Source organism: Hylobates moloch, unplaced genomic scaffold (assembly GCF_009828535.3).
Source record: "Hylobates moloch isolate HMO894 unplaced genomic scaffold, HMol_V3 SCAFFOLD_2, whole genome shotgun sequence".
Classification (NCBI taxonomy): domain Eukaryota; kingdom Metazoa; phylum Chordata; class Mammalia; order Primates; family Hylobatidae; genus Hylobates; species Hylobates moloch.
Genome location: NW_026652277.1, coordinates 175,061,887 through 175,088,350, shown reverse-complemented (window position 1 = coordinate 175,088,350; position 26,464 = coordinate 175,061,887). Strand labels below are relative to the sequence as shown.

Sequence of the window (26,464 nt, the reverse complement as noted above, 5' to 3'; positions counted from 1 at the left end):
AGACCAGGTTTATTTGTGCACAAAGGGAAGCTCCTCAGGAGACACAGGCTGGTGAAGGGGAGGGGAAGAGCAGCCTCCGGAAACAGCCCCCAGAGCCAGAGAGCGAGTCCTAGAGGATGGGGCTGGTGAGTTGAAGCAACCAAGGGAGAAAGACCAGCAGACAGTGCAATAAAACATCAGGAAGGTCTTCTAATATCAAAATACAGGTCATCTGTGGGAATTAATGACAGGCCAGAATTGAAGTAAACTGAAGTGTTGCCAAAAAATAAAAATAAGGTCCAAGTTGATTGATCGATAACACGGTTAGTATGAAGAAGTCCGCGTTGTGCTAATTTCTTTACGTATTATTCCAATTTGCATTGTCTCTGAAAGTCAAAATACCATCTTAGTCAATTAACATTTATTGGTGATAACATGTATTGATGAAGTTGAACCATATATGTATCTTGAAGTTAACATTTTTGCTATATATCAGGTGCTGTTCTAGGGGCTTTCAAAATTATCCAAGTCTTGAACTTTTGCAACCCTCCTTTTTAAAGAGGAAACAGGTTTGGTGACTCAGTGACCCACCTGAGATCATCTAGCTAACAAATTACAGGGCTAGGGTGTGAACCCATGGAGCTCATCTGTTCCTGTGCTCAGAATCCCTTTGCTAGACTCGTGGCTCTCATGTCTACGTAAGCATGATAGTCCATGTTTAGTCGATATAAAAAGCTATTGTTTTCATAAAACTTTCATTTTCACTGGAATACATTAAGTGATGAGAACTTCACCCCATTTATCATTGGCCCTGATCTTCTCATGGTCCGGCAAGCTTCCCTGAGTAGTGTTGCCAGGATGCTAGACTTACCTGCGAGATTTGCCTTATACATCTAATCTAGACACAAATGGCTGACTTCACAGAACTTTGGAAACAATCTGGAGACATCAAGCTTTACTTATAATTGAATAAAAACAATTTTTCTTGCTTATTAGCTATGACATTTGTGGTAAGTTGCTTAAAGCTCCAGACTTGCCCTGTCTAACACAATTGTCTCTAGCCACATGTGGTTAAATTTTAATTTTAATTAACTAAAAGGAGATGCAGTTATGAACTCATTTTATCAGTTGCACTTGCCACATTTCAGAACTCAATAGTCACATGTGGCGAGTGGCTACCATACTGGACAACACTGCCCCAGAGCAAAATACCAAATCGCTTAACTTTTCTGAAGCTGTTTCCTGTCTTATCATGGGTCTAAGATTTCTAATGATCATTAGCATAGCAGTGTTGTCGGTAACATGAAATAATGCATGAAATACTTTGCATATGGTAAAGAGCTACACTCCTGTAAGTTGTTTTTTCTTTTAATAATTGCTGTACAGTGTTGTGAAACTGTACAGTCTTTGCAATACTAAGACTTTGGCCCTAGGATCTTATAATCACGTTAGCGCTTTTTCAGAAGTTGAACTATGTATCTTGAAGTTGACATTTATGGTTTGTTCTTTAAGACTGAAGTCCACATTCTGCACCACTGACAATTTCTGACAGTTTCTCTTACTGTGGAAGGTTCTATTCTATATACATATAAAAAGTGAAACGTATCACTTTACCATCTGGACCATGTCTATTAGAATTTAATAGGAAAAAAGCACAATTACCTAGAAGCTGGTAAGAGTCATGATCTTTTGCCCCATACAAAGTGGACATTGCAGATCGCAGAGAAGGTGAATGAGTAACAGCACTCCCGTATGCTTCATGGGGTCAGTGATAACCAAGTTCATTAACGAGTGACAGGCTTAATGACTAACACACCTCTAACATTTCATCTCTAGCTCAGATGAAAGAGAGAATGGGACTTCTTGGTACTGACTGTTTTTCCTGTGCCTCAACTGGTTTCTTTTAGGGAGCTACAAATTTACGTGTCCACTGATGATTGATGTTTTCATCCAGCACAATGGACAGAAGTCTAAGGAACGTCCTTGTGATTTCCTTTGGGTTTCTGCTTCTCTTTACAGCCTATGGAGGTCTGCAGAGCCTGCAGGTATGTGTGTCTGGTCGTCAAGTTACCTGAACTTCCTGGCCTCCAAGAATCTCTGTGGTCACAGACAATAATGAACTGTAAATTTGAAAAATCTAATTCACCTGGTGTTTCTTTTTCCCTCCACCAAATCCTCTAAAACAAACAGTGGTTCTCAGATGCGGTCCTACAGTGTGCAGTTCCCACTCACATCTCAATAGGATTGCACAACAGCGAGGCGCGCGTCGCTCTTGGACAAGGACAGCAGGGGTCTTGGGATTGTGATTTGTTGGGACATTCTTTGCCTTTGGGTGGTTAAAAGGAGACACAGGAAGAGTCGTTGTGAGTTCTAGGATTGATTGGATGCCCTTGGCTTTGTGGTTAGGGGCAGCCATGTGAATTTATCAAATGTCACTAGACCTTATAGATTCCAAGCCTACTCTAAGCTAAACTGTGAACTTTGACAACACGGTCTCTCTATACTTTGAACGCCTTATGGCATGCTCTCCTCCATAGGTCTGTGAGCCCGTGAAAAAGCCAAACCACATTCTCTGAAAGGCTGCAGCATTCATCATGTGCACCTAGACATAGACCTGACACATTTTCCCAAGCTGGTTACGTTTCAAGTCTGATCTTTACCTGGATTCCAGTCTGAATTCCAGGGAATTCCAAGGGCTGGTCAGGAAGTAGGGCTATTGTTACTCCTCCGGGTTATTCATTGCCACAGTGTTGTACCCTGCGGCCTGGGGTGGTCACATAACAAAACATTTCAGAGCTTCTGATGACAAATTAGTGTGGTCTTACACGGCTTGTCAATGAAGAACAAGAATTGGGCACCTACTGTGTGCATAGTATGGAACCAGAAAAGCACACCTGGGAACTCAGAATCCGAGGTTTCTCCTCTCACTGTTGTTGTACAAACACTTGGAACTCCTGGGTTGCCAAGGAAGCTGGAATTCAGTCCTGAATTCTGAAGTAATGTTTCCTTTTGCTGAACTCCTATCTGGTTCTATTTCTGATCAGGCTTACAGAGGATAAAATGGCAGCCAACAGTGACTCTCGAAGTCAAGTGGAAGGGAACACAGTCTCTTTTCTTGCTGCAATGGTTCATTACTTTTGGAGTCCTTGCTTTGCCCAGAACTTTGTGTTGTTGTCACAGAATGCTGGTGTGAGTGAAATGCTGGTTGGGTTGAGGTGAGTGCATGCTGAATGTGGTTGGTGTGCACTTTCCGGAAGGAGGGAGTCTCAAGGATGTGGACTGGTCAGTAGCCCTTTCTCTTTAGAAAGCTCACCTGCCTGCAGAAGGAGACCCTGCTGTCCTCCTAGCACAGCAGCTCCCCTGGGGTCAGCATTCCTAGGAACCAGTTCTGGTGGATCCGCTGTGGCTCAGCCACTGTCTGAGAATTGGCTTCTGGACTTGGAAGCCAGAGGAAGGGGGCTGGAGGGGCCTGGGAGCTTCCAGGGGTCCCTCCTCTCAGGCTGTGATGGCAGGACCCAAGGCTGTGGGCAAATGTGGGCAGACAACCCTTTGCCTCTGCGGCCCCAGTTTGGGGATGCCTCGGGGAATCACTCATGGTGGCATCTGGATGAGCTCCACAGCTGTGAGCCGCTGCCTGGGGAGTAGATTTCCCATGCCCTGCCAGCACTTCCCACTCCTCCTGGGCTGGTGGAAGTGGGAGCTGCTGTCTCATGATGTCAGCCCATCCTTCCCTTCCTTCTCAAAAGACTGGAGATGCAGGGGAGCCAGCCCTCCCTCTCTGCAGAGTCCCAGGTCTGTGGAAGGGTCCCCCCCACCTCCGGCTCCACTCTGGTTCCTGGCCCCACCCAGGCCTATTGTCAGCAGCTGACCTTGAGCATGCGGACGTGCTTTAACCCTCTAACCGGGACAGCTGTCTCTGCTAGTCAGGACTGGCGTGAGCAACACAGAGCGTTCAGATAGAAGTGACTCGGGAATGGCTTTGCCCCAGCATGCCGAGGAGCCGAGTCCACCTCTCTCCATGAACCCCAAGGCTTCTACGCGGCTGGCTTCGCTCTCAGGCCCCAACAAGGCACGTGCATCCCCGGGCTCCCTCCTCAGAGCTCAGCAGCCCCAGTGAGAAGTCAGGGCCTCATTCCAGAGAGTTCTCCTGGGTCCTCGCCCTGGTCTGGACTATGTCCCCTCGTCTGAGGACCAAGGACGCTCTTTTGTGGCACCTCCCCTGTAGCCACCACCTCCTTTCACCCTTTCTGGCTGCAGGCCCCCAAGTTCTCATTCAGCTCTCAACTAGGAGGCCACCTCCTTCTCCCCACCCTGCCCTGGAGCCGAGGTCTGGGTGGGGCACCCAGCACCCTCGTGGTGGCATGTGCCTGCCCGTGTCGTCTCCACCAGTGGCGGTCGCCTGCAGGTTCCAGGACACGAGGGCCACATCCCTGGTCCATTCTCAAACCTTAGACAGTGACGGGCACTCAGAGACGGGAGATGGATATTTGGTGAAGGAAGAAATCATTCATGCGCACTCACCTGCTTCATACCCTTGGGGCCTCCCCATGGGCTGAAGGACCCCTTACCTTCCCCGGGAGCATGCAGGCCCCTCACAGATGAGTTCTGGCAGAGTCTCCCACCCCATCCTGCCACACTGTCCCATTCTCAGCTGAGATTCACACAGGCGTACACAGAGGCGCGAGCGGCTCTGATAGCCGTCCAGCCCCGGCACAAGCACTCACAGGGGTGCCGGGCCTTCACTCCTTGATGTTTACACACACGAACTGCTTTATTCCCAATTCACCTGCACTTTCCTCCCACCAGCTGCAGAGGAGGCTCCCAGGGCAGCAAGCCTGTGGCTGGCGGTTCCTGGGAGCTGTGGTGGCCTCCAGCCTGGGGGACACTGAGGACCTGCTGGTGCCTCATCCCACTGTGTCCATCCTGTGCTCTGACAGGGCTGGCTTTGTTCCCACAGAGCAGCCTGTACAGCGAGGAGGGCCTGGGTGTGACAGCACTCAGCACCCTCTACGGAGGCATGCTCCTGTCCTCCATGTTCCTCCCGCCGCTCCTCATCGACAGGCTGGGCTGCAAGGGGACCATCATCCTCTCCATGTGTGGCTACGTGGCCTTCTCCGTGGGTAACTTCTTCGCCAGCTGGTATGCAGCCCCCACTCCCTGACCACCCCACCCCAGCTGTTCCCTGTGCTAGGGACATTCACTCTGCACATGACTTGCATTTGCCCTGATTACTGTTCACTGCAGGCATTTTAAAATGAGCTCTGCTGCCCCGGCACCCCCGCCTCGCTTTGGTGACAGACGGTGCTAGGCTTCCTTCCTGTTTTCCCGCCAAGGCTCTTCTGTGCCCCCCAGTTGCTTCCGTCTCCTCCTCCCGATCCCTGATGCTGGCCTCTCCCTGGCCTCCATCCCGGTCCTCCGCTCCCCTGGCTGGGCGAGGGTTCCAGTAACACAGGGGACTCTAACTCCAATGCAGAGGGTGAGTCTCGTGGGCACCTAGGCAGATGTCACCAATGGACCAAAAGCTGCATCTCACCCACCATTAGGAGGTGGGTATGGCCGGGGCAGGTCACAGGGATGGGAGGCCACCCTGCTCCCTGGTGAGATGGACCACAGAGACCGAGCTCTGAGGGCTTTGGGCTGCACCCCAGGCCCCGGGAACACAGCCATGGAGCTTGTCTTCCAGGGACGCTGGTTGTGCCAGGACATGCTGCTGACGATGGCTGCACGTCCTTCTTCCCGGTAGCTGCAGAGTCTCACATGGCATGCCGCCGCCCAGGCCCGAGCCGGTCACTTGGTCTTTTTAACCGGGGCTGTCCCTCGGCCTTCCTCGTGCTCCTCATCTTGTTATTTGTGGTCGCATCAAATACAAGGAGCCTCACTGGCCTTCAATTTCACTTTTGCAAATCAGTCTAAGCTGGGAAATGCACTGATTTTGCTCATTTTTCTGAGTCTAATGGTGAATCCATCCATTCAACCAGCAATACTCATCACCATGCTTGCAACGGGCCAGGGGGTGTTTCCTTCTCCCAGATAGACTAAAGAACTGCAGGGACACGGGTGCAATGGGCTTGCGTCTCCTGTCACAGGCGGTGCTGTGGGTCTGCCTTTTACCCACAGGTACACTTTGATCCCCACCTCCATACTGCTGGGACTCGGGGCCGCCCCGCTGTGGTCTGCGCAGTGCACATACCTCACAATCATGGGAAACACACATGCAGAGAAGGCAGGAAAGCGCAGCAAAGACGTGGTGAACCAGTATTTCGGCATCTTCTTCCTCATATTCCAGTCGTCCGGTGTATGGGGCAACTTGATCTCATCACTGATATTTGGCCAGACTCCCAGCCAAGGTAAAACAAAAAGGGGCAAGCAATTGTCTCCAAGTGGAGCAGGGGTTCAGTGATGGGGGAGAGGGTTCCTGATTTCAGTTGCACACCTGCCTTGATTCTGTAACTTGAGCAGGTGAGTCAGGCCCCACAGGTGAGATTCTCAACCTGCCTGTGCTTCAGAGTCACCTGCTACCTGCTCTCTTCTGGACAATCAGGTGGGACTGAAGAAGATCTGTGTCTTCCACAGGTGCCTCCACAGGAGCAGGGGAGCCCTTGGGAGAGGGCACCATGGGGAAACTAAGGGCCACGCCAGTAGAATTTGGGTTCATGGAGTCACAACCGCACAACTGTCCTTTTTAGACTAAGGACGGGGATGCCTGATTTCTTTTCCCTGTGACTTGATACAATGACCGGATTTTCAAATGTTTCATGCCAGGCCCCTCATCCCATGACGGATGTGGACATTGGATGGGCTGATGCCCTGGCTCCTCTGTCTCTACCTGACCTTGCCCTGGTATAAATATAAAGTGCATATCTCATTTGTGCCCATGCTCTTAGTGCCCATGTTGAGGCTTTAAGCACAGGGCAGAGGACATACATCTCTTTCATGCTTACAGGAAACCTTTCCCAATGGGGTAAAAACTAATCCAGCCCTCCTGACTAGTATCACAACTATTTCTATCACTTCGTCAAGGTTCTCCATCTTGCTATCCCATAAAAATCCCGCCCTTGGGCAACTCTGTAGCCAAAACCCCTCTCCCTTTTTCTCATGCGATGTCACGCCTGCTGAGTGCATTTGAAGAAGGGAAGCCGTGAAGTGGATGCCTAGCAATTTTTACTCATTATTGCTGTTGGTGTCAGCAACAATGAAACAGAAACTGGGGTTACAGCACAGTCTGCATATCACGGCCAGTTAAGTGGAGGAACAGGCTTTTCTTTGGAAGACCTTTCTGCAGGTGAGTTAGTTCTCCAAGCACAGGACACAGAATCTGGGGCTGGAGGGATTTGGAGGGCGTCGTGCATTTCTCCACCTTCTTGTGCCTTCTCTTATCAGCTGCACATCTCACCCGCTTAGAAGATTTTGTGAAGCTGTCCGTTACATAATTTGTGTCATTAATATAATAAAAGCACTGAATATTCTTTCTCCCACAACACCTTTCTCCTTTCTCCAGAGATTCTGACAGGAGTTCTGACTGAGAGTCATTGCTAATTCAAATTGTATTTTTCTAAGAGATCGCAGAACTAACATTAGTTTTCAAAAACAGAAAAGTTATGAAATCACCTGCCCGAAGTCATGGAGTTGGTAACAGATGAATCTGAAAGAGAATCCAGCATTCCTGGCACCCAATCTCATGTACTTTTTTCTTTTTGACTAATTTTGAAAACTTGAAAAATTGTAATTATGTCAGAAAAGTAGTATAACAAGTAACCAGCACTTTTCCAAATTGATTCTTCCCTGAATCTTTGCAGACCACGAATAGGATCTTCCACCTCCCAAAGTGTCTTAAATCGAGTCTAGGGACACGTGCCTAGGGGTAAATCTATTTTGAGACACTGGGTCTTTCCACGTGATCTGTAGTGATGCCTCCCCCCAGGTGTCCAATGTCCTTTCCACTGTCACTTTCATTTCTCAAGAACCTACATCTTGTTACATTTGTGGTCATCTCATGTCTCTTGTCTGCTCTGACTTCACAGAGACCCTCCCAGAAGAGCAGCTCGCGTCCTGTGGGGCCAGTGACTGCCTGATGGCCACCGCAACCACCAACAGCACCCAGAGGCCCTCCCAGCAGCTGGTCTACACCCTCCTGGGCATCTACACCGGTAGGAGCTCCACCAGCCCAGGGCAGGGTCCCCAGCAAAGCAGAGCCAAGCCTCCTTCCTGGGCTGACAAAGACCGTCTCCCCCAATGTAGAAGTAATCTCTCTTCTTCTGAAACATCCTTGCAAAATGTATTGGTCTGGATTACATGCAGGCGGTGTTCTTATGAATCAAATGCAGTACACCCGTGCTGTCTAACAGAGGATCCTGGGGTGATGAGATTGTTATACATCTCCAGAGCCCAACACAGCAGCCATTAAGCACTGTGGTTGTTTACATCTTAACCGATTAAAGTTTCAGTTCCTAAGTCTCCCAGCCACACTGCAAGTGCTCAGCAGTACAGGGGGCTGGTGGCTACCATTACAGACAGCTTGGTGGCCAACTAGGGCACTGGGATTGACTGTGTGTATTTCAGCTGTGGCCAAGGGGCTCTGAACATCCATAATTGCTATAAACCACTTTTTTTTTTTTCTGAGAAATGTGCTGAGTGCCTTCTGTGGAAAGGCTAGAGGGGCGAGTGCTCCCAAGGGCTGGCTGCACCTTAGCTGGAGACGTTGCAAGCTCATGATGAAATGGCTGCCCAAAGGAAGTTACTTGTCATGATGAGGCTCATTCTTAGAAGTTCATTTTAATAGAGAATGTTATGTAATAGTTTCATATGTGACTTTAGTGTTATAGTCAAAGGTTTATTACAACTTTGAAGGGGATATATTTAGAGAGTTTTTAAAACCATTTTGTAAAGAATTTAAATATATTCTTTTTTGGCTGGGCGAGGTGGTTCACGCCTGTAATCTCAGCCCTTTGGGAGGCTGAGGCGGGCAGATCACTTGAGGTCAGGAGTTCGAGACCAGCCTGGCCAACATGGTGAAACCCCATTTGCACTAAAAATAGAAAAATTCGCTGAGCGAGTGTGGTGGCATGTGCCTGTTTTCCCAGCTACTCAGGAGGCTGAGGCAGGAGAATCGCTTGAACCTGAGAGGTGGAGGTTGCAGTGAGCCGAGATCGCGCTGCTGCACTCCAGCCTGGGCAACAGAGCGAGACTCCATCACAAAAAAAAAAAAAAAAAAATATATATATATATATATACACACACACACACACACACATATTTATATATGCATGTACATATATATATATATACACATATGAGTATATATATATTCTTTGTCATTCTTGGATTTGGGGATTCATAAAGGCCTTGGAATGGGTCCTTCTTAAAGATCAAGGGCCTGGCACCTGTGAGCTCTGGGGGCACCAAGTCCTGCACTCTGCCGGGGTCAGAGGTGAGGAGGGTTCGTGGGCACTGCAGAGCTTTTCCTCATGCTGAGATGATGCGTGGCACCAACCTTCAGGTCCCCTCAGGCCACTTCCACATCAGAGGCTCTGAGTGAGCACTTGTAAAGCTATCGCTGGAAGTCGACAAAGCGTACTGAGCACATGCTAGGCCATGCTAGGCCTTCTTGGTCCAGACATTCAGAGGACTAGAAGCTCGCCTTTAGTAAGCTGAGAGCCTAGTGAAGGAGGCAGACACACACCCAACTAACCGAGACCCGGTCTGACAGTGTTGTGAGCACAGTTCCCAGCTGGCTTGCAGCTGCATCGCCCTGGAGCACGGAGTTTCAGGAAAGCCTCCAAGGGCGGTTGATCCCTAAGCCGAGTCTGGACAATGAGCAAGATTTGGCCAGGCAGGGAAGTGATGCCAGAGGTCCCTGGAGGCGAGATGTCCAAGAAGAGCCCGCAGGGCTGGGGGCAAGGTGGAGGGGCAGAGATGGGGCACAGGACTAGCTGTGGCCCTTGATGTTGTGCCAAAGGCTCTGGACGAGTGTAGATTTGCCTCCTTGACAGACCCCATGCCAGCGTGACTTAGAGGTGCAGAGGGACAGCGCGCAGAGACCCACTGAGGATGGAGTGCTGAGTCCAGAGGAGGGGGCAGGGAGGGGGAGGCAGAGGTAGAGGGGCTGAGAGAGGCCAGCGGGCCTGTGTGGGTTGGACATGGTGTGGGGAAGAGAAGACAGCTCTGGGGTTGAGAGGAAATGAGCTCAGGCCAGGAACACCTGGCTTGAGGACACAGTGGGACTCTTGTGTAGTGTCCAATGGGCAGTCTGACGCCGTGCAGGGCCCAGGCCAGAGGCCAATGCAAGTGTGGACGTGGAGGCATCTTCCGAGGTGATGACTGGAATCATGACAAGGATGAGGCTCTTAGGGAGAAAAAGCAGAGAGAATTGTTACGGAGAAGGAAGTACAGCCAGACCCCTGGTTCAGCAACACTGAGGGCCAGGCAGACAACTGGAGCCTTGGAAGGAGACAGAAAACCAAAGCAGGGTCTTGGAGGACACCCAGGGTTGCAGAAGCAGCTGGTGAGGGGGTTTGAGAGTGTTGAGTTGGCAGGGCCCCCAGGAGGCTCAGAGAGGAGGCCGGACCAGGCTCTTAGCCAGTGAGAGGCTGTTGATGCCCATCAGGAGAGCAACCTGGGGAGGCTGCTCATGTGCAAGGCCCAGACTGAGGGTTTTAAAAGTGAGTGGAAGGTGTGGACAGGGAGTCAGGAGGAGCCACGGTTTGCTCTGGTCTGCAAGTCTCTGCTGACTTGGAATTGTGATCATGTTTTCCCAGCGGGCCCCGAGGTTCCCATCAACGTGGTCCCGGGGACCAGCCAGGCCTGTGCTTCCCCCACACTCCCCTCACCACCTCCTCTACATAACTAGGAGGCTGGGGGACTCGGGGACATTGAGCTGAGTCAAGACCCTCAGGTCTCCTTCCAGCTCCACCAGTTCCAGTCAGGCAGCCACCAACAAAGACGTCTCCTATCTACAAAAGAACAGAATTTTGGAGTGGGGGCTGGCAGCCTTCCTCTGTGAAAGGCTGACAGCAAATATTCCTACATGTAAATATCTTTCTGAGGATCACATGGTCCTTGTTGCAGTTGCTCAACATTGTCTTTGTAATGGGAAAAAGCCATAGACAACATGTAAGCAATGAGCATGCCCACATGCCAATAAAACTTTATTTCCAAAAGCAGGCAGTGGGCAGGCTTTGGCCCGCAGACCATAGTTCGCTGGCCCCTGCTCTAGAGGAACAGCACAGGCTTCTCCGTGGCTTCCAGGCCCTTCGTTGCCAGCTGTCCTCCGCAGGTGGCTGTTGTCTGCAGCACCTCCCCTGCAGGGGCACCCCCAGGGTGCTCTCTGGCCACAGCCCTGTCTCGGTTCACGGAATCCCGCAGCCTAAGGGAGTCCAAGTCTAGAAGTGATGATGTATAGCAGAGATCACACACACGTAAATGAAGAAGTGGTCTTACTATTGTGATCGTAACAGTCCTGCAGGATCCTATGTGTGTCCTTTTCTATAAAGCAAGGCCGTGTCACCATAAAGAAAAACATAGGAAGAGAGAAAAATGGACCTAAAAGAACAGGAACACCCTCTCCCTGCATAACTTTCCTGGGTTTCTGAGCACTGCACTCAGAGTCAAGTTTCTTGCAAAGAGCCATTCTCTTTAGAATTTAGGACACAGCTGTGCAGCATCTCCCAATTCATGCCCCACACAAGGCTCTGAGTCGCATGACACTCGGACACACATAATTCTGAACAAAGAGGTGTGGCTTCTGTGTTCATAACCTGCCTCTCCCCCTCCCAAGAGGCTTTCGGGGAGATTGTAGGTTGTGTCCTATTGGGCTGCTTGACACTGAAGTCCTGGCCCACAAGACGAGATCGTGGAGAAGGCGCTGCCTTCAGTGAGTGGAGGAAAACTGTGCCTTTTCCACACGGTCTACACACAGTCAGCTCAGGGTGTCGGCTTGGAAGGGGGCCCTGATAATTGTAAATACCCTACGGCCTCCTGTGCAGGCGTGACAACGTGCCAGACCGCATGGTGGCCAGGACAACGCAGAGGAAAATCAAGGGTGACCGAGAAACACCTGTGGCAGCAGGAGTCTCACTTTCATATGAAATTTCACAAACTTCATGAGAATCTTGAGTTATCATGAAATAGGAAGGGGAATATGTTTAGCCAAGATGGAAAGTAGCCAGATAACGGAAAGTAAAGCCTAGACATAAATCTGCATTTCTGGCTGGAACTGCATTAACAATGGTGCTTTCTGAGACAGGTGCTAGGATTCTGCTGTTTCTGTACACAGCTTGGTAGAGAGCTGGCTTTGCAAACCTCCCAGTTTCAGGAACGCTCAGCTGCCGGGGCACAGCGCTGCAGCAAGCCCACCATATGGGTCACACGAGGACCCTGACGCTGAGAGAGACAGAGAAAGCACTAGATAAGGTTGGTCAGACACAGTAAGATGAGATAATTCCCGTCGTCTTTAGAGGAGCAGGGGTCTAAGCTCTCAGAGGTAGAAATGAACCATTCTGAAAGATTCTGGCCCAGAGAGAAGGGAAGGATCGCCGCCACTCTTGAGTGATCTGTGGTGCCCCAAACACTGTGTATCATTCCCACTGCCAGGTGGGAGAGAAACAGTGGAGATATAACAGTATCACAGAAGGCACTTAGAATCATTAGGGGACGAAAGGGCTTCTATGTAAAGTGAGAAACGCCTAAATAAACATCAGTTCTCCATCGACAGAAATTAAGGTTAATCAAATAATAAAGTGGTGGACAGATGGAGATTTAGTCATATTTTGGAATTATGAGAAAGTACAGGATGTTTCCTCATGGATGAAATGAATAGTTAAAATATTTTTTGCATAGATAACCCATTTATATAGTTCAAAATGCAAATCCAGGAGTCCCCCTTGTCCCCATTCCATTTTGTGTGGCTTCAGTGACCTGAGGCCAGCTGCAATCCGAGAACCTTATGTGGAAAATTCCAGAAATAAATAATTCATAAGGTTTAAGTTGCAGTTGTTCTGAGCAGCGTGATGGAATCTCTTGCCATCCTGCCCAGCCCACCCAGACTGTGACCCTTCCCTCTGTCCGGCGTGTCCCCACCATAGACGTTCCCCGGGCCATAGTCTCTCAGTAGCCACCTCTGCTGTCAGAGTGAGAATCCGTGGTGCATGTAGAGTCTGACACCACCCATGGTTTCAGGCATCCGCTGGGGGCTTGAAATGAACCCCTTTGGGTGGGCAACCAATGCACTGTAAAAGGGCGTGCGGTGGGGAGTCTCCCTCTCACTGCCGTCCTCAGACCCAGTTCTGCACTCATAAAAAGTCCGTGTCTGCTTTATTTCCTAGACATATTTAATGCACATATAAACAAGCACATCTTTATGTCCTTTCTTACTAAATTCAATTGGTAGCACACTCTACACAAAGTTCTGCATCTTGCTTGTTTTTTTCTCTTTTTACCATTCATGGTGGGGGATTTTCCCATCCGTGTATAAAGAGCTTCTTTTTTATTTTCTTCAAATGCACAACATTCCGTTGTAGTTGGGATACCCACCCCTTAATATCTTTAACCAGTTCCTATTGGAGGACTTTTACACAAAATTGTTTATTTGAAATAAACAAAAGTGTAGCAAATGGTACCCTTGTGGGAATCATTATCCTAAAAAAAAAATCAGTAAAAAGCTGGCTGCTGTTAGAAATTGCTTTGGGGATTAGAATGAGAAGCAGAGTCAATGGTTAAGGACACTCAGAACTTCTGGGTCTCTCCGGAATTTTTTGTATTTTCTGCCGGTGAGGACAATCCTGACCTATTGTGTCAGGTTTCATGTGAAAGCCGGTGAGTCATGAGGTAATCAGAGAATCAGCACAGTCAAGTGCAACTAGACACCTGAGATCCTTAAGCGTGCCGTGTCTAATGTCACCTGAAATCTGGATCTGAGTGAGCCCTCCTCTCGAGAGGAGGATGAGTGACTGAAACAACTCCTTGCCAGGCCCCCTGCCTCTGGGCCCCTGTGAAAGCAAAGCCTTTGCTATGTCCTTTCAGGGAGTGGTGTCCTGGCTGTCCTAATGGTAGCTGCGTTCCTCGAACCCATACGAGGTGTTCAACGGGAAAGCGGAGGAAAGAAGAGATCACCGCCTTTCTGGTCCACTTTACTGTCGACTTTCAAGCTATACAGAGACAAACGTCTGTGCCTCTTAATTCTGCTGCCGCTGTATAGTGGATTGCAGCAAGGATTCCTCTCCAGCGAATACACAAGGGTATGAACGAAAGCGAGGGCCCGTGGCTCAGGCCATGGGTGGCACCACTGCCTCACCTGTGTCTGTACCTGCAGGACCACAGAGTATCTCAGGCCACCTGCCCAGGGCTGGGGCTGGAGGGAACGGGGTCCTGTGCTCCCAGTGCTACCATAGCTGAGTTTATGGTTCAAGGTCTCATCCTCCAAGTAACTTCCAACTCACAGGAGCTTCCACGTCTTGTCTCAAGGGAGAGCTTCTTGCTGGATCCATGACTTCCTGGGGAAGGAGCCAGAGCACGTGGATGGGCAGCTGCCGCTGACTCACCCCGCGGACGCTCATTGGTGTTATCCCTGCCTGGAGCTCACCCTGCACTCTTACTTTAGAGTTTACATATAGGAAAAGCATTAAGTCCATGAATACCGCCGAAATTCCTTATCCCTCTAGTTTTCTTTTCTTTTTTTTTTTCTTTTTTTGAGATGGAGTAACACTCTTGTCGCCCCAGGCTGGAGTGCAGTGGTGTCATCTCGGCTCACCGCAACCTCCGCCTCCCAGGTTTAAGCGATTCTCCTGCCTCAGCCTCCCAAGTAGCTGGGATTACAGGCATGTGCCACCACGCCCGGCTAATTTTGTATTTTTAGTAGAAACAGGGTTTCTCCATGTTGGTCAGGCTGGTCTCGAACTCCCAACCTCAGGTGATCTGCCTGCCTCAGCCTCCCAAAGTGCTGGGATCACAGGCGTGAACCACTGTGACTGGCACCTCTAGTTTTCAAACCATGCTTCACAATCTAAAAATTGATGTGGCTCTCCAAGCTTCTGCTCCATCCACTCCTGCCACCTTCTCCCCTCACGGTGAGAGAGGCGGTGCCCCACCTCAGGGTGCGTAAAGAAAGAAGCCTCTCTCGGAGGCTGTTGAGAGCTGGGGGCCAGAGCTGGACCAGCATGGGCCTGTGTCTGGCAGAAGCTCTCCTTCCGGAAGAACCTTCCCTGCTCTGTCCCCACCCCAGATCCCTCCCAGGCAAGGCTGCCAACTTAGCAAGATAAAAAGCACCTCTGCAGGTAGAATTTGAATTTCAGATAAAGCACAAATGCCTCTCCGGGAGTATGCCCAGGCAATAGTGGGTGTCCTCAATTTTATCTGGCAATGCTACTTTTAGGACAGCCTTGATGGAGAATCTTAGGGGCTTAAAAGGGTAGAAACAGGATAACAGAAAAGTCCACTTGGCGTTTTGGGGACAGCCCGTCCTGCTCCTCCACTGGACTTGTCCTTGTCACCCCTGATGTGGCTGTGGCTGGTCTTCTCGTCTCAGTCCCTGTTCTGTGTGCCCGCCCTTGAGGCCGCCCGTGATGGGAGTGTGGTGCGGTGGGCATGAGAGCACATGTGCAGCCGGCTGCTGGGCTGCTCTGAGGCCCTGGAAGAGGTGGCAGGGCAACCGCTTCGTTTTCTCTTTTTTCTTTTTTAACTCTCTTTAGACCTAACAGGCAATGATTGGCCCCAGCAAGGAAAGGGTGTATTGGCTTCCATATAAAATAATGCACATTTCACAGCAAATAGCAAGAAATATATGAGAAAGAATTTTGTCCAGAGTTGTCCAAACTGCCTCCTTTTAGTTCTTCCCCAAAGAGGATTTTCTTACAAACACCAGCTTTTCTCCTGCACGGGAGCCACAGAGCCTAGAGGAAGGTGTAGGCGACACTGGCCTGCCGGCCATCTCAGAGCAGATGTCCTAAGTACCCGACTGCAGCTTCAGCTTGAGCGCGGGAGGCCTGGGAGCGTCCGTGACGTGGCTCTGCACCCCTCTCCCCAGTCCTATGTCACCTGCGCCCTGGGCATCCAGTTCGTCGGCTACGTCATGATCTGCTTCTCGGCCACCGATGCGCTGTGCTCCGTGTTGTATGGAAAGGTCTCGCAGTACACGGGCAGGGTTGTGCTCTACGTGCTGGGTAGGTAGCAGCGTGGGTCCCATCCCAGCCGTCATAACGATTTGCAGTAGCGAAAGCACGCAGCTCACAGTCAGGACAGGCTGGAAAAGTGCCCCTGAAACTGCTTTGAAATCAGTAACGCCCTGTAAGATGCATTCATTCTTTCAGTCCTTTCTTCACCCCCTCAACAAGCAGGAATCAGGTCTCTCCCCAAGCTGGCTCTGGGCAGGCACTGTGCTCGGCATGAGGCCACACAGCAAGTGCCTGCTCCGAGTAGGTACTCGGTGTGGTGACCAGGCCAGGGTGGGGCAGGGCAGGGTCTCTGCAGGTGCAAATGAGGGACACGAAGCCAGTGGTGAGGCCATGGGGGTCACGGAAGGCCACGCTGGGATTGGGTCAGCTCTGCTCCACATCTATTCACACAGTGGATAAGGACAAGATTTCTAAGGCCACAGACTCCTCCCTAAACACACAGCACCTTCCATTTTTCTTGGGAAGGGAAGGAGAGAGATGAGTCAGAGATCACGTGAACAATGATGAACGCGGGCACTAAGAAACACAGCGCCTGGCATGTCAATGCCCAGGCAGGGCTGGGTGTGGGGGCGCAGCCAGAGGAAGGGCACACGGTGAGCATCCGCCAGGGCCATGAGCCTGAAGGCCCTGCCTAGAGTTTCCCATCCATCTTCACAGCCACCCTGTGAAGCAGACAGTGTCCCCTTACAAACAGGAAATCATGGAGCGCAGAAGTGGAGGGACTTGCCCAAGGTGGTGCAGCCCTGGGGCATGCGGTGTGGACCCGCCTTTCCGCTGCCAGAGACCCTGCTCTTCCTCTGTGGCATCCTGAGCATCAATGGGCAGCCTCCTTACTGCATCCTAGAGAATCCGCAGCCTGTGGAAATTGGGGTCCCAAATCTGTGACCTGCTGGGACGAGTCCCAAGGTGGGGCCCACAGATGCCACCTGCCTGGGAGATCTGTAGCCTCCTCCCTTTTGTCCCCATGCCCCCACTTGGAAGGCTCAGATGAAACCATGGGCACACTTTGTCCTATCCCCTGGCTACTCAGAAAGGGGCTGGGATACTTCAACTTATACCTAATGAGAAGGCCCTTCTCCTTCTGACTTTAAAGCCTCTTAGCTTATGGGCAACCTCAGGCCCAGACAGGGTGACCTTCCTTCCCAATGTGATGCCAGACCACACCCAGGGCCCTCCAGGCTGAGGCTGGGGGTCACATAGCAGGTGTGTGGTGCAGAGCATTGATTCAGAGCTGGCAGCATGCATACACATCAGCTCACAAATTAAATGTCAAAGTTCCAACCAAAAAGACGACTTCCAGAGCATTAAGGGAACATTGAGCATGAAGCAAACATTGAGACAGTTCCAGAGGACGGTTGAGACGGTTGAGATGGTTGAGACAGTTCCAGAGGATGGTTGAGACGGTTGAGACGGTTGAGATGGTTGAGACAGTTCCAGGGGACGGTTGAGACGGTTCCAGAGGATGGTTGAGACGGTGGCTCCAGCGCTGACCCACCTACACGCCCCTCCAGGCCATGATGATGACCCTCATCACCCGGCGGTTTCCCCTCTGCACCCCCAGGCGCGGTGACCCATGTGTCCTGCATGATCGCCCTCCTGCTGTGGAGACCTCGTCCTGACCAGCTGGCAGTGTTCTTCGTATTCTCAGGCCTGTGGGGCGTGGCAGATGCCGTCTGGCAGACACAAAACAACGGTGAGTCCCCAGCCCAGGCCCCTTCCTCTGTGGCAGCAGGGGGCGGTCCCTGGCCAAGGCAACTGTGGGGGCTCATTAGAGTCCAGTGGGCCAGAGCCAAGAGAGGTGAGTTGGGAGAGACGGGAGGGCCAAGGGGGCTTTGATGTCGCCTCTGAGTCTGACGTATTTTCTCTGAGCATTTATTCAGATTCATGATGCAAAAGTGGAAAACCACCCAAGGTTCCTTCTGGGCACCAGTCCCTCGGGATGATGTGGTTTTGCTTAAGTCAAGTCGCCCATTCAAGCCTGGGTGCGAGACTCTCTACCCCTAGGACAGCAATCTCTTCATGACTGAAAACCTTTATTCAGACGTGCTTGTGAGCAGAGGCCCACTCCTGTGTACCTGGGCCTGGGGTGTAAACACGCAGGTCCTTCCAAGGAGCCGACGAGATGATGGGAGGTGGCAGTGTGAACCACAAGCCACACACGTCGCAGGTCACTAGGGTCAGTGTCTGTGGAGGGGGCTCTGGGGCTTCCTGGGCAGCGGTGGGTTTGCTGGGAGCAGCAGGCGGGGGCCCTGTGGATGTGGGGGAGCAGGGGAGGCCAGGGTGGGCTTCGTCCTAGAGGCCACATCTGCATCACGTCTGGGCTGACCACTGTCCAGGTGGGGTGGGGTGCAGGAGGAACCAGGGCAGGAGGCGGCAGGGGTGCTCCAAGGTCTTGCTGGGGCTGGGGTCCCCGAGAAGGCGGCCTTGGGGGAGTGCAGAGGGATGGGGTCCCCATGTGTGGCGCCGGCATGCGGGGGAGGGTCAGATGCACCTAGGGTCACTGGAAGCAGCAGAAAGCGCTGACACCCAGGAGTGAGCGGGAGCTATGTGGAGTCTGCCCCATGTCACAACAATCAATTCCAAAAGGCAGGTGACAAGGTCCAAGGTGCGGCCCTGCGGGGAGCCGGGAGGGCTGGTTGTCGGATGGAAGGTGACATCCCGTGATGATGGCAGGAGCCAAATGCCAAAGTCCTCACAGAATAGGGTGGCTTGGCCAGGAGGTCAGGCAGGGCAGTGAGGGCATGGGTGGGAGATGAGCAGGAACCAAGGAGCCAGAGGAGCCAGGGAGGAAGGGCCCCAGGCTCAGGCAGCCGCACCAGAGAGGCCTAAGGGCAGGGGAGCTGGAAGAGGACATGGACGTTTCACCTGTAATCCCAGCTACTTGGGAGGCTGAGGCAGGAGAATCACTTGAACTCCGGAGACAGAGGTCACAGTCAGCTGAGACCGCACCACTGCACTCATGCCAGGCTCTGCTGAGCTCTGAGGTGCTTTGTGCTGGCTGGCCGTGTTTTCCACAAGGAGATGCATGAAAGGGTTTTGGAGGAAGGTCACCAGGGAGAGAAGGAAGCTGGGGCAGTGTGTGTGGCTGCTGGCCGGAGGGTGTGCCTACTGGGCGATGTTGAAAACGACACAGATGAGGGCTTAGGGTGGGAACCCCGAGATTCCCACAAATCCCATCTACGGCCCCGAGGGGTGTCAGAAGCCCAAAGAGGCAAGTCTGTGTGTCTAAGAGATGCTGATGAGGTGAGATGAAGGGTCCTCTCAGAGGTGAGCATGGCTCACATGAGGCCCTCTTCCCTTCAGGGGGGACTGCACCATTCTGCCTTTATCTGGCAAACACTCGGGGCTTAGAAAATGGAAAAAGCAAACCCACAAACGAACTACAGGCCAATGTTTCCAAGATGACAGACCTGGATTCTGTCCCTGCACTGAGGATAAAGAGCACGTGTGACCTCATCGATCGCGGACTGAACACTCCAGCCACTTCCTTTCTTGTCTTCCTGGTGGGCTGCCTGTCCGCAGGACAGCTGAAAATCACCTTTGAACAAACCCACACTGTTGGATTTCAGGAGCCATGTGTCACAGTCCTTTCTGCTGCCCCAGTAATGCAGGTGGACCTAGTGAAGCTCTTCACCAAAATGCGTGTGTACTTGGCCCAGCGCCACACTCTGGCTTGTCGGGATCAAGGCCTGGAGGCTGGAAGGGGTAGATTGGACCCGAGGCCAGGCCGGGGCATTGCTCAACAGAACAAGTACTGATTTAATGGAGGGGAGACAAACAGCAACCCACTTTGGTGTTTTTGGCAGTGCAAAATTATAAGCTAGTGGCATGTCACGTCGCCTGTAGGGCTCTTAGCTACTTTACCAACAAGTATCAAACAGCATTTGTTTAAACTGTCCCCTGGTTGTGTGGCAGAGCCAGTGTTTTACTGAGCTCCCCAAATGCACATCCCGTTAGCAGAAGTGCACAGTGACTTATCTGAACTTATATGAATTTTAAAATGTATTTACACATTAAACGAAAAGGAACACACTGGGACAAATACCCCCGCAATATTCCATACAATAATTCTCTAAATGCTCCCAATGAATGGGATCGTTCATTTTTGGTTTTTGTTCTTCCTGGGCTATGTGAATAGTGGACTTAACTCTCCTTTTCCTTATATGGACACACGGTACTCTCAGGGAAAGCCTTGTTGAATTGTGCAAACAAAGTTACCTAAGGTCAAACAAAGAGTATGAATGTCCCAGTCCAGTGAATGACTGGAATAAAGACTCCCTTTAATAAGGGATGCTAATTTAAATTGAAACTATTTCTGTCTTTCTGTACAGGAAAAAGTAATTTTTTTCAAAAATAAACCAAACTGGCTGGGTGCAGTGGCTCACCCCTGTAATCCCACCCCTTTGGGAGGATGAACCAGGCGGATCTCTTAAGCTCAGGAGTTCAAGACCAGCCTGGCCAACATAGTAAAACCTCATCTGTACTAAAAACACAAAAATTAGCCAGGTGTGGTGGCACATGCCTGTAGTCTCAGCTATGAGGGAGGCTGAAGCTGGAGGATCACTTGAACCCGGGAGGCAGAGGTTGCAGTGAGCTGAGATCATGTCATTGCACTGCAGCCTGAGCGACAGAGCAAGACTCTGTCTCACAAAAAAAAAAAAAATGTTGGGGAAAATATTTTCACATACTTGAGAAGCTCCTGTGGACTTTGTCCTCGCAATCGTCATGCAGGAGTGGCGTTTCAGTACCGCGTTCCTGCACTCCTGGCAGGCTGGCTCTCCTTGCAGCACACACACACATAAGGTCTCTGTTCTCTATTTTTTGAAAAAACTGGAAATTTTATGTAGCTTTGGCTACATCTCAAGAACAGCTCTCCCTCATTTTTGTCTTTCTAAGTAGCAAGTTAGATTTCTAATCCTATTCTCTCCAAATGTGTGCTTCCCTTTAAGAACATATGTGGGCCACCCATGTTCCTAATTAACGACACTGAATAAAACCCAATGCACTTTGTCCTCACCTTTCAGTCATCACTGCTCAATTTAAAGACCGGTCCTTACAGTCTCCCACTTAGAAGCAGGTCAGAGGACTTCACCATTCGAGCCCCTCCTTCCTGGGCCAGAATTGAGGATCCCCGGGTCACTGTCCCACCGTGCTCCAGCGATCCCGGCCTCTGCAAGGGGAGATCTGTGCCAGGCACTCCTCTCTGCTTATTCCCTCTGACAGCTAAGGAAAGATGGGTGCGGTTGCCATGGCAACCCTTCCCCGCCAATGCACTGCCGTGAAGATACAGAATGTCTGGTCTAAAAATACTCTTTTGCTCTGTTGGCTGTTTTCAGGCTGATAAACTCAGAAAATCTGACTTCTTCAATGCCCTACTCACTTAACCTGTCTTCTCTGACCAAACAAGATTCCTGGACTTCTCATCCACATCCCAGTGTTTGAGGACGGGAGCAACATCCTGGTCTCTTTAACCCTGGGCCACCTGGGAAGAGGAGGCAGACAGGCCAGGCTGAGAGCAATGCTTTGTCTTTTTAAATACAGCTTTTATTTTGAAATAGTTTTAGATTTACAGAAAAGTTGCAAATGTAGTACAGAGAGTCCCCTTGAAAGGTACCAACCTATAGACCCAACGCATTTACCCCGTAGGCCCTGTGCCAGCTTCCCCAAATGCTGAGCATCTCACAGAGCCACGGCACATTCGTACAGCTAGGAAGTAACGCTGCCATGTGACAGTTAGTAGGGGGACAGCTTTTATTTGGGTTCCTCCAAGTTTCCCACGAGGGTTCTTTTTTCTGTGCCAGGATCCTGTCGTGGATTCCCTGTTGGACTCAGTCATCGTATCTTCTGGCTGCTCTGTGACAGCTTTTCATTTTCCTTGTTTTTCATGACCTGGACCCTTTTGAAGAGCACTGTAGTTTGTAGGCTGTTCCTTAATTTTGGTTTGTTTGCTGTTTTCTCATGATTAGGCTGGGGCTGTGGGTTTGCGCAGCACAGCTCCCTGGTGAGGCGCTTTCTTATCCCGTCATATGGGGGATACAGGAGAGGGACAGGCCTCCTCACCAGCAATGTTAACCTTGATCCCGTGGGCACCGTGGTGCCAGCCACATCTCTCCACTGCAAACCCACCGCCTTCCCTTTCCACACGCGGTTCTGTGGGAGCGAGTGCCCAGGGAGCCAGCAGTCAGGAAGAGAGCAGCTAATCTCCACCCTGAGGAATGTCTATGTGTACACTGTAGTTCCTCCATAAAAAATACCTGTCCCTTCTCCCCGATGTACTTATTACTCAATCATTGATCTGCATCAGCATGGGCTCGTATATTTACTTTATACTTTGGGTCACCATCCAACACCATATTATTTCTTTATTAAGGTGGTAAGCCACGGGGCTTATTCTAGCCCCCACTGTGTAGCTGTCACTCCTTTCTCCGGCAGCCAGAAGCCTGGTTCCCACTAGGTATGACCGCTTCCTTATGTGTTCAATCTCGTACACGTGTACAGTCATTTCAGAATTGTTGAAATACCATTTTCAGTCTACTTCCCCTTTTAAAAAATGTCTCTCCCCACCATATCCTTAGCTGTGGGTAGTTCCATGCAATTCGAAACAATAAGTGCATTGCTCTCTTTATGTTTGGATTAAAATAGGAACCAAATCTTGAGTAATTCCCTGAAAAGCCTGACTTTAATTATCACTGGCATTGGCCTCTCTTCCCCTAGTCTGGGCTCATGTCATTCACACTGTGGGCTCCCCTTTCCCGAGCGGGACAAACGGTTTCCCCTGATTCTTCCTCCGTGTTTCTTAAAGGGAGTTCCAGCGGCATCGTCTGGGTCCTAGGCATCTCCCTCTGTGGGTGTGGACCCTGCTTCTGTGGGTAGAGCTGGGTTAGGAGACAGGCAGGAGTGAGGGTGTCACCTCTGTCTGGGGCCACACCTGTCTTCTTTGGCCTCCTCCATTCTGTTTTGTGGCCAGGGGACAGCCAACTTTCCAGCCACCTTCTGGGTCCCCAAGTCCTCCATTCTGGGGACCCTACTGTCTCCCAAACACATCTAGGTGATTTTGAACACAAGTATGTGAGCTAGGAGACAGTCTAGCTCTTTCTCTCTTTGTTGTGGTTCTCCTCACTAGGTCCAGAGTTTGGAACCAGAGTCAGAGAATGTCAGGTTCTTCATGTGACATGTGAGGCATTGAGGGCCCGGAAAGTTTGTATTTATGGAAAAGCTCAGAGGGCTGAGGAGAACATAGCTACTTATGAAGAAGCTGAATTGGCCTTGAACCAACCAGAACTTGATGAAGGGAGATGGTGGGGGCACTGCGGGAGCCGAGTGACCCCCTCTCTTGGAGGACAGCGATTTCTAATCATGGCAGCACAATATAAATTTCATCTTGAAATTCTTGAATGACAGCAACCCATATTCCCAAAAAGTTAGCTTAAAATTAGAGTTGCCTGTATTACTAGAATATTTATAACCTGGGTCCATTGGCTCTGGTTTTCTGACCTGCCCAGGGTGTAGCTGAGAGCTTTTAGCCACAGAACATGGCATGATCTACCACTTATAGCCATGGTGTCTCAACTTGGATTTTCTTCCCTAGAACCTTGGTTTTGGATCCCACGCTAACAGTCACCCTCAAAAAACAGACAAGAGGTGTTTAGAATAGTCTCAGAAGCCAACTAAATCAAAATTTGGTTATTTAGTTCTCTTTGGTCATTACTTTTATTAAGGGACTGTGGGACAAGAAGGGCACCTTGTCCTGAGGGTTCCAAAGAGCTTCTTGTTTCCCAAACATTCATAAGCTGTTTACAGTGTGAATCTTAGGGCTCTAGGCGGGGTACTCCCCTGCTGTAAGCACATCTGCATTGGTCTTCAGCAGTAGAGGGAACATTCATGATGTGAGTTGTTTTGTATAAAACTAATTAACACATTTTGTGCTGGGCTTCCCTGCACATGGCATCGTCTCCAGCACTAAGGGAGGGGTGGGCAGAGCGAATCTTCGGGAAGACGGTTCTCTCCGCACTCAGTGTGTGTCTCGCGCTGAACCAGGTGCCGTGGAGTTTACAAAATTAAACGCCATCCTCCCTGCCTCAAGGACCCCATGGCTGGCAGTCTGGAATCCCCCTGGGGAACCATGTGCTTCTGCCCCTGGTTTCAGGCCCTGCTGCCTTGCAGTTAAGGTTGACGCACACCCTGCCTCACCGGGGCTCAGGCTGCCTCTGTCCCTGCTCCTGTCCCTGCTCCCCACCTGCCTACTTGGCCTCAGGCTGTGGAGGGTTTTCCTGGGTCTCTGTGGCCAGCAGCCTGGGTGGAGCCCCAAAAGGGGCCCTGTGTTTAAATCACAAGCAGAAAATCCTGGGGCTCCAATATCCCTAAGCTAAAGGGAAAAGTCAAGCTGGGATCTGCTTAGCACCAACCTGCCTCCCATTCTATTCAAAGTCACCCCTCTGCTCACTGAGAGAAATGCAGATCTGATTGTCTCCTTTGAAGAGGCTAATCAGAAACTCAAAAGAATGCCACCATTTGTCTCTTATCTACCCGTGACCCGGAAGCCCCCTCCCTGCTTCCAGTCTTCCTACCTTGGCTTGGAGTTGTCTTGCCTTTCTGGACAAAACCAATGCTCATCTTAACCAAATCAATGCTCACCTTACGTATGTTGATTGATGTCTCATGTCTCCCTAGAATGTATAAAACTACACTGTGCTCTGACCACCTTGGGCACATCTCGTCAGGACCTCCTGAGGCTGTGTCACGGGCACCGGTCCTCCACCTGGGCAAAATAAACATTCTAAATTAACTGAGACCTGCCTCAGGTTTTCGGGGTTCATGCTATCATCTGGCATGTAAAATCATTCTGTTGTGAAAAAAGAAAAATGTCCTGATTTTGTTGAGAACATGGGGTAGTGGGAAAGCTGTGCTGTTTTCATGAACAGGGTCACTGTGGGGCCCGTGGCAGAGCTCTCACTCCGCTCTCTCCTCCGCAGCTCTCTACGGCGTTCTGTTTGAGAAGAGCAAGGAAGCTGCCTTCGCCAATTACCGCCTGTGGGAGGCCCTGGGCTTCGTCATTGCCTTCGGGTACAGCACATTTTTGTGCGTGCGCGTCAAGCTCCACATTCTGCTGGGGGTCTTGAGCCTGACCATGGCGGCGTATGGGCTTGTGGAGTGGGTGGAGTCCAAGAACCCGATCAGACCCCACGCTCCAGGACAGGCGAACCAGGCAGAGGATGAAGAAATACAAACAAAAATGTGAGAGCAGCGAGGTCCAAGGAGGATGAACTCAGAAGGCACCACCAGCCAGAGAGTTTTCTTAGAAGATACCTCAGGACATAGAGCGGCTCCTCATCACCATCTCAGCACAATTTGGCCATTGTGAAGATATCATATCATTTTACTCTTTATGTATTTTTTCTATTCTAACAGACTGTTAGTCCACCATCTTATTAACAGAGATCAAGTGTACACATGAAGGTATCTGTCAATTTAATTTTAGATACAAAAGAAAAAAGTATAATCAGCCAATTAGAAATTGCCTGAAATCATAGACTCACCCTAGTTTTATTGCTGTAGTCGTTTTTAAGAATTGGAAGACTGCTTAAAACAATGGGTTTATTATGGCGTTATAGTCTAACCCCATAATTTTACAAATGGGCGAACTTTTAAACTTCTAACTCTACTTGGATTAAAAGCTCATACATTTTACAAAGGGGTCCTGACAATTCAGCTGACTCAACCTCACAGAGTCAGAGGGTGACAAAGCCAGACTGGGGCTCAGGATTTCTGAAATGTGTGGGGTCTGTGTTTCTAAATAAAGGCAGTTATTTCACGGACTCATCTCCTGCCCAAGTGCTGTTGTGCTAAATACTCACATGGACACACACACACGCTTCATCACATCAGTGCTTTAGTGTGCTGTGGCCTTCGCAGACCTTCAAGAGCATTTCACACAGAGATGCTACATGTGTCTGTTAACATAGAAAATGGTGCCGGGCATGGGTTGGGTGATATTTGCCCATCTCAGTCACTGTCTGGTTCCTTGGCACCTGGTGTCTTCCTTCCCTTGTTCTTCCTAGCAGCGCTGCCGCCTGCCCATCTCCAAGGCTTCTTTCTTGTCCACTGCACTCAGGTCCTCAGGCCCTCCCCAGCCCTCCCCCATTACTAGCACCCACCTTGCCCGGCACCCCCTCACCTTCCCGCTCCTCCTCTCCCACAACCCACCCTCCCCGGCCCTACCTCTGCCCCCCCACCCCTCCCCAGACCCCTTCCTGCCCCTTTCCTACCCTCCTTGGCACCCCCCCGCCCTCCCCCCACTCCCGTGCCCTCCCTGCCCCTGCCAA

At 50.6% G+C, this 26,464-nt stretch overlaps 1 protein-coding gene across 2 annotated transcripts; it reads left to right on the top strand.

Annotated features, from left to right (window-relative positions):
* The first annotated feature begins 1,762 nt into the window (after nt 1-1,762).
* On the top strand, nt 1,763-25,957 carry UNC93A (unc-93 homolog A). 2 transcript variants are annotated; one of them, XM_032166129.1, is made up of 8 exons: nt 1,763-2,024; nt 4,937-5,118; nt 6,097-6,326; nt 8,001-8,126; nt 13,996-14,210; nt 15,995-16,130; nt 17,704-17,835; nt 25,115-25,957. In XM_032166129.1, the coding sequence occupies exons 1-8, from the start codon at nt 1,920-1,922 to the stop codon at nt 25,378-25,380; spliced, it is 1,392 nt and encodes a 463-aa protein (XP_032022020.1). In that variant the 5' UTR covers nt 1,763-1,919; the 3' UTR covers nt 25,381-25,957. The 2 variants fall into 2 exon arrangements, with proteins under 2 accessions (XP_032022020.1, XP_032022031.1); XM_032166140.1 differs by lacking the exon at nt 8,001-8,126.
* Nucleotides 25,958-26,464: the final 507 nt, after the last annotated feature.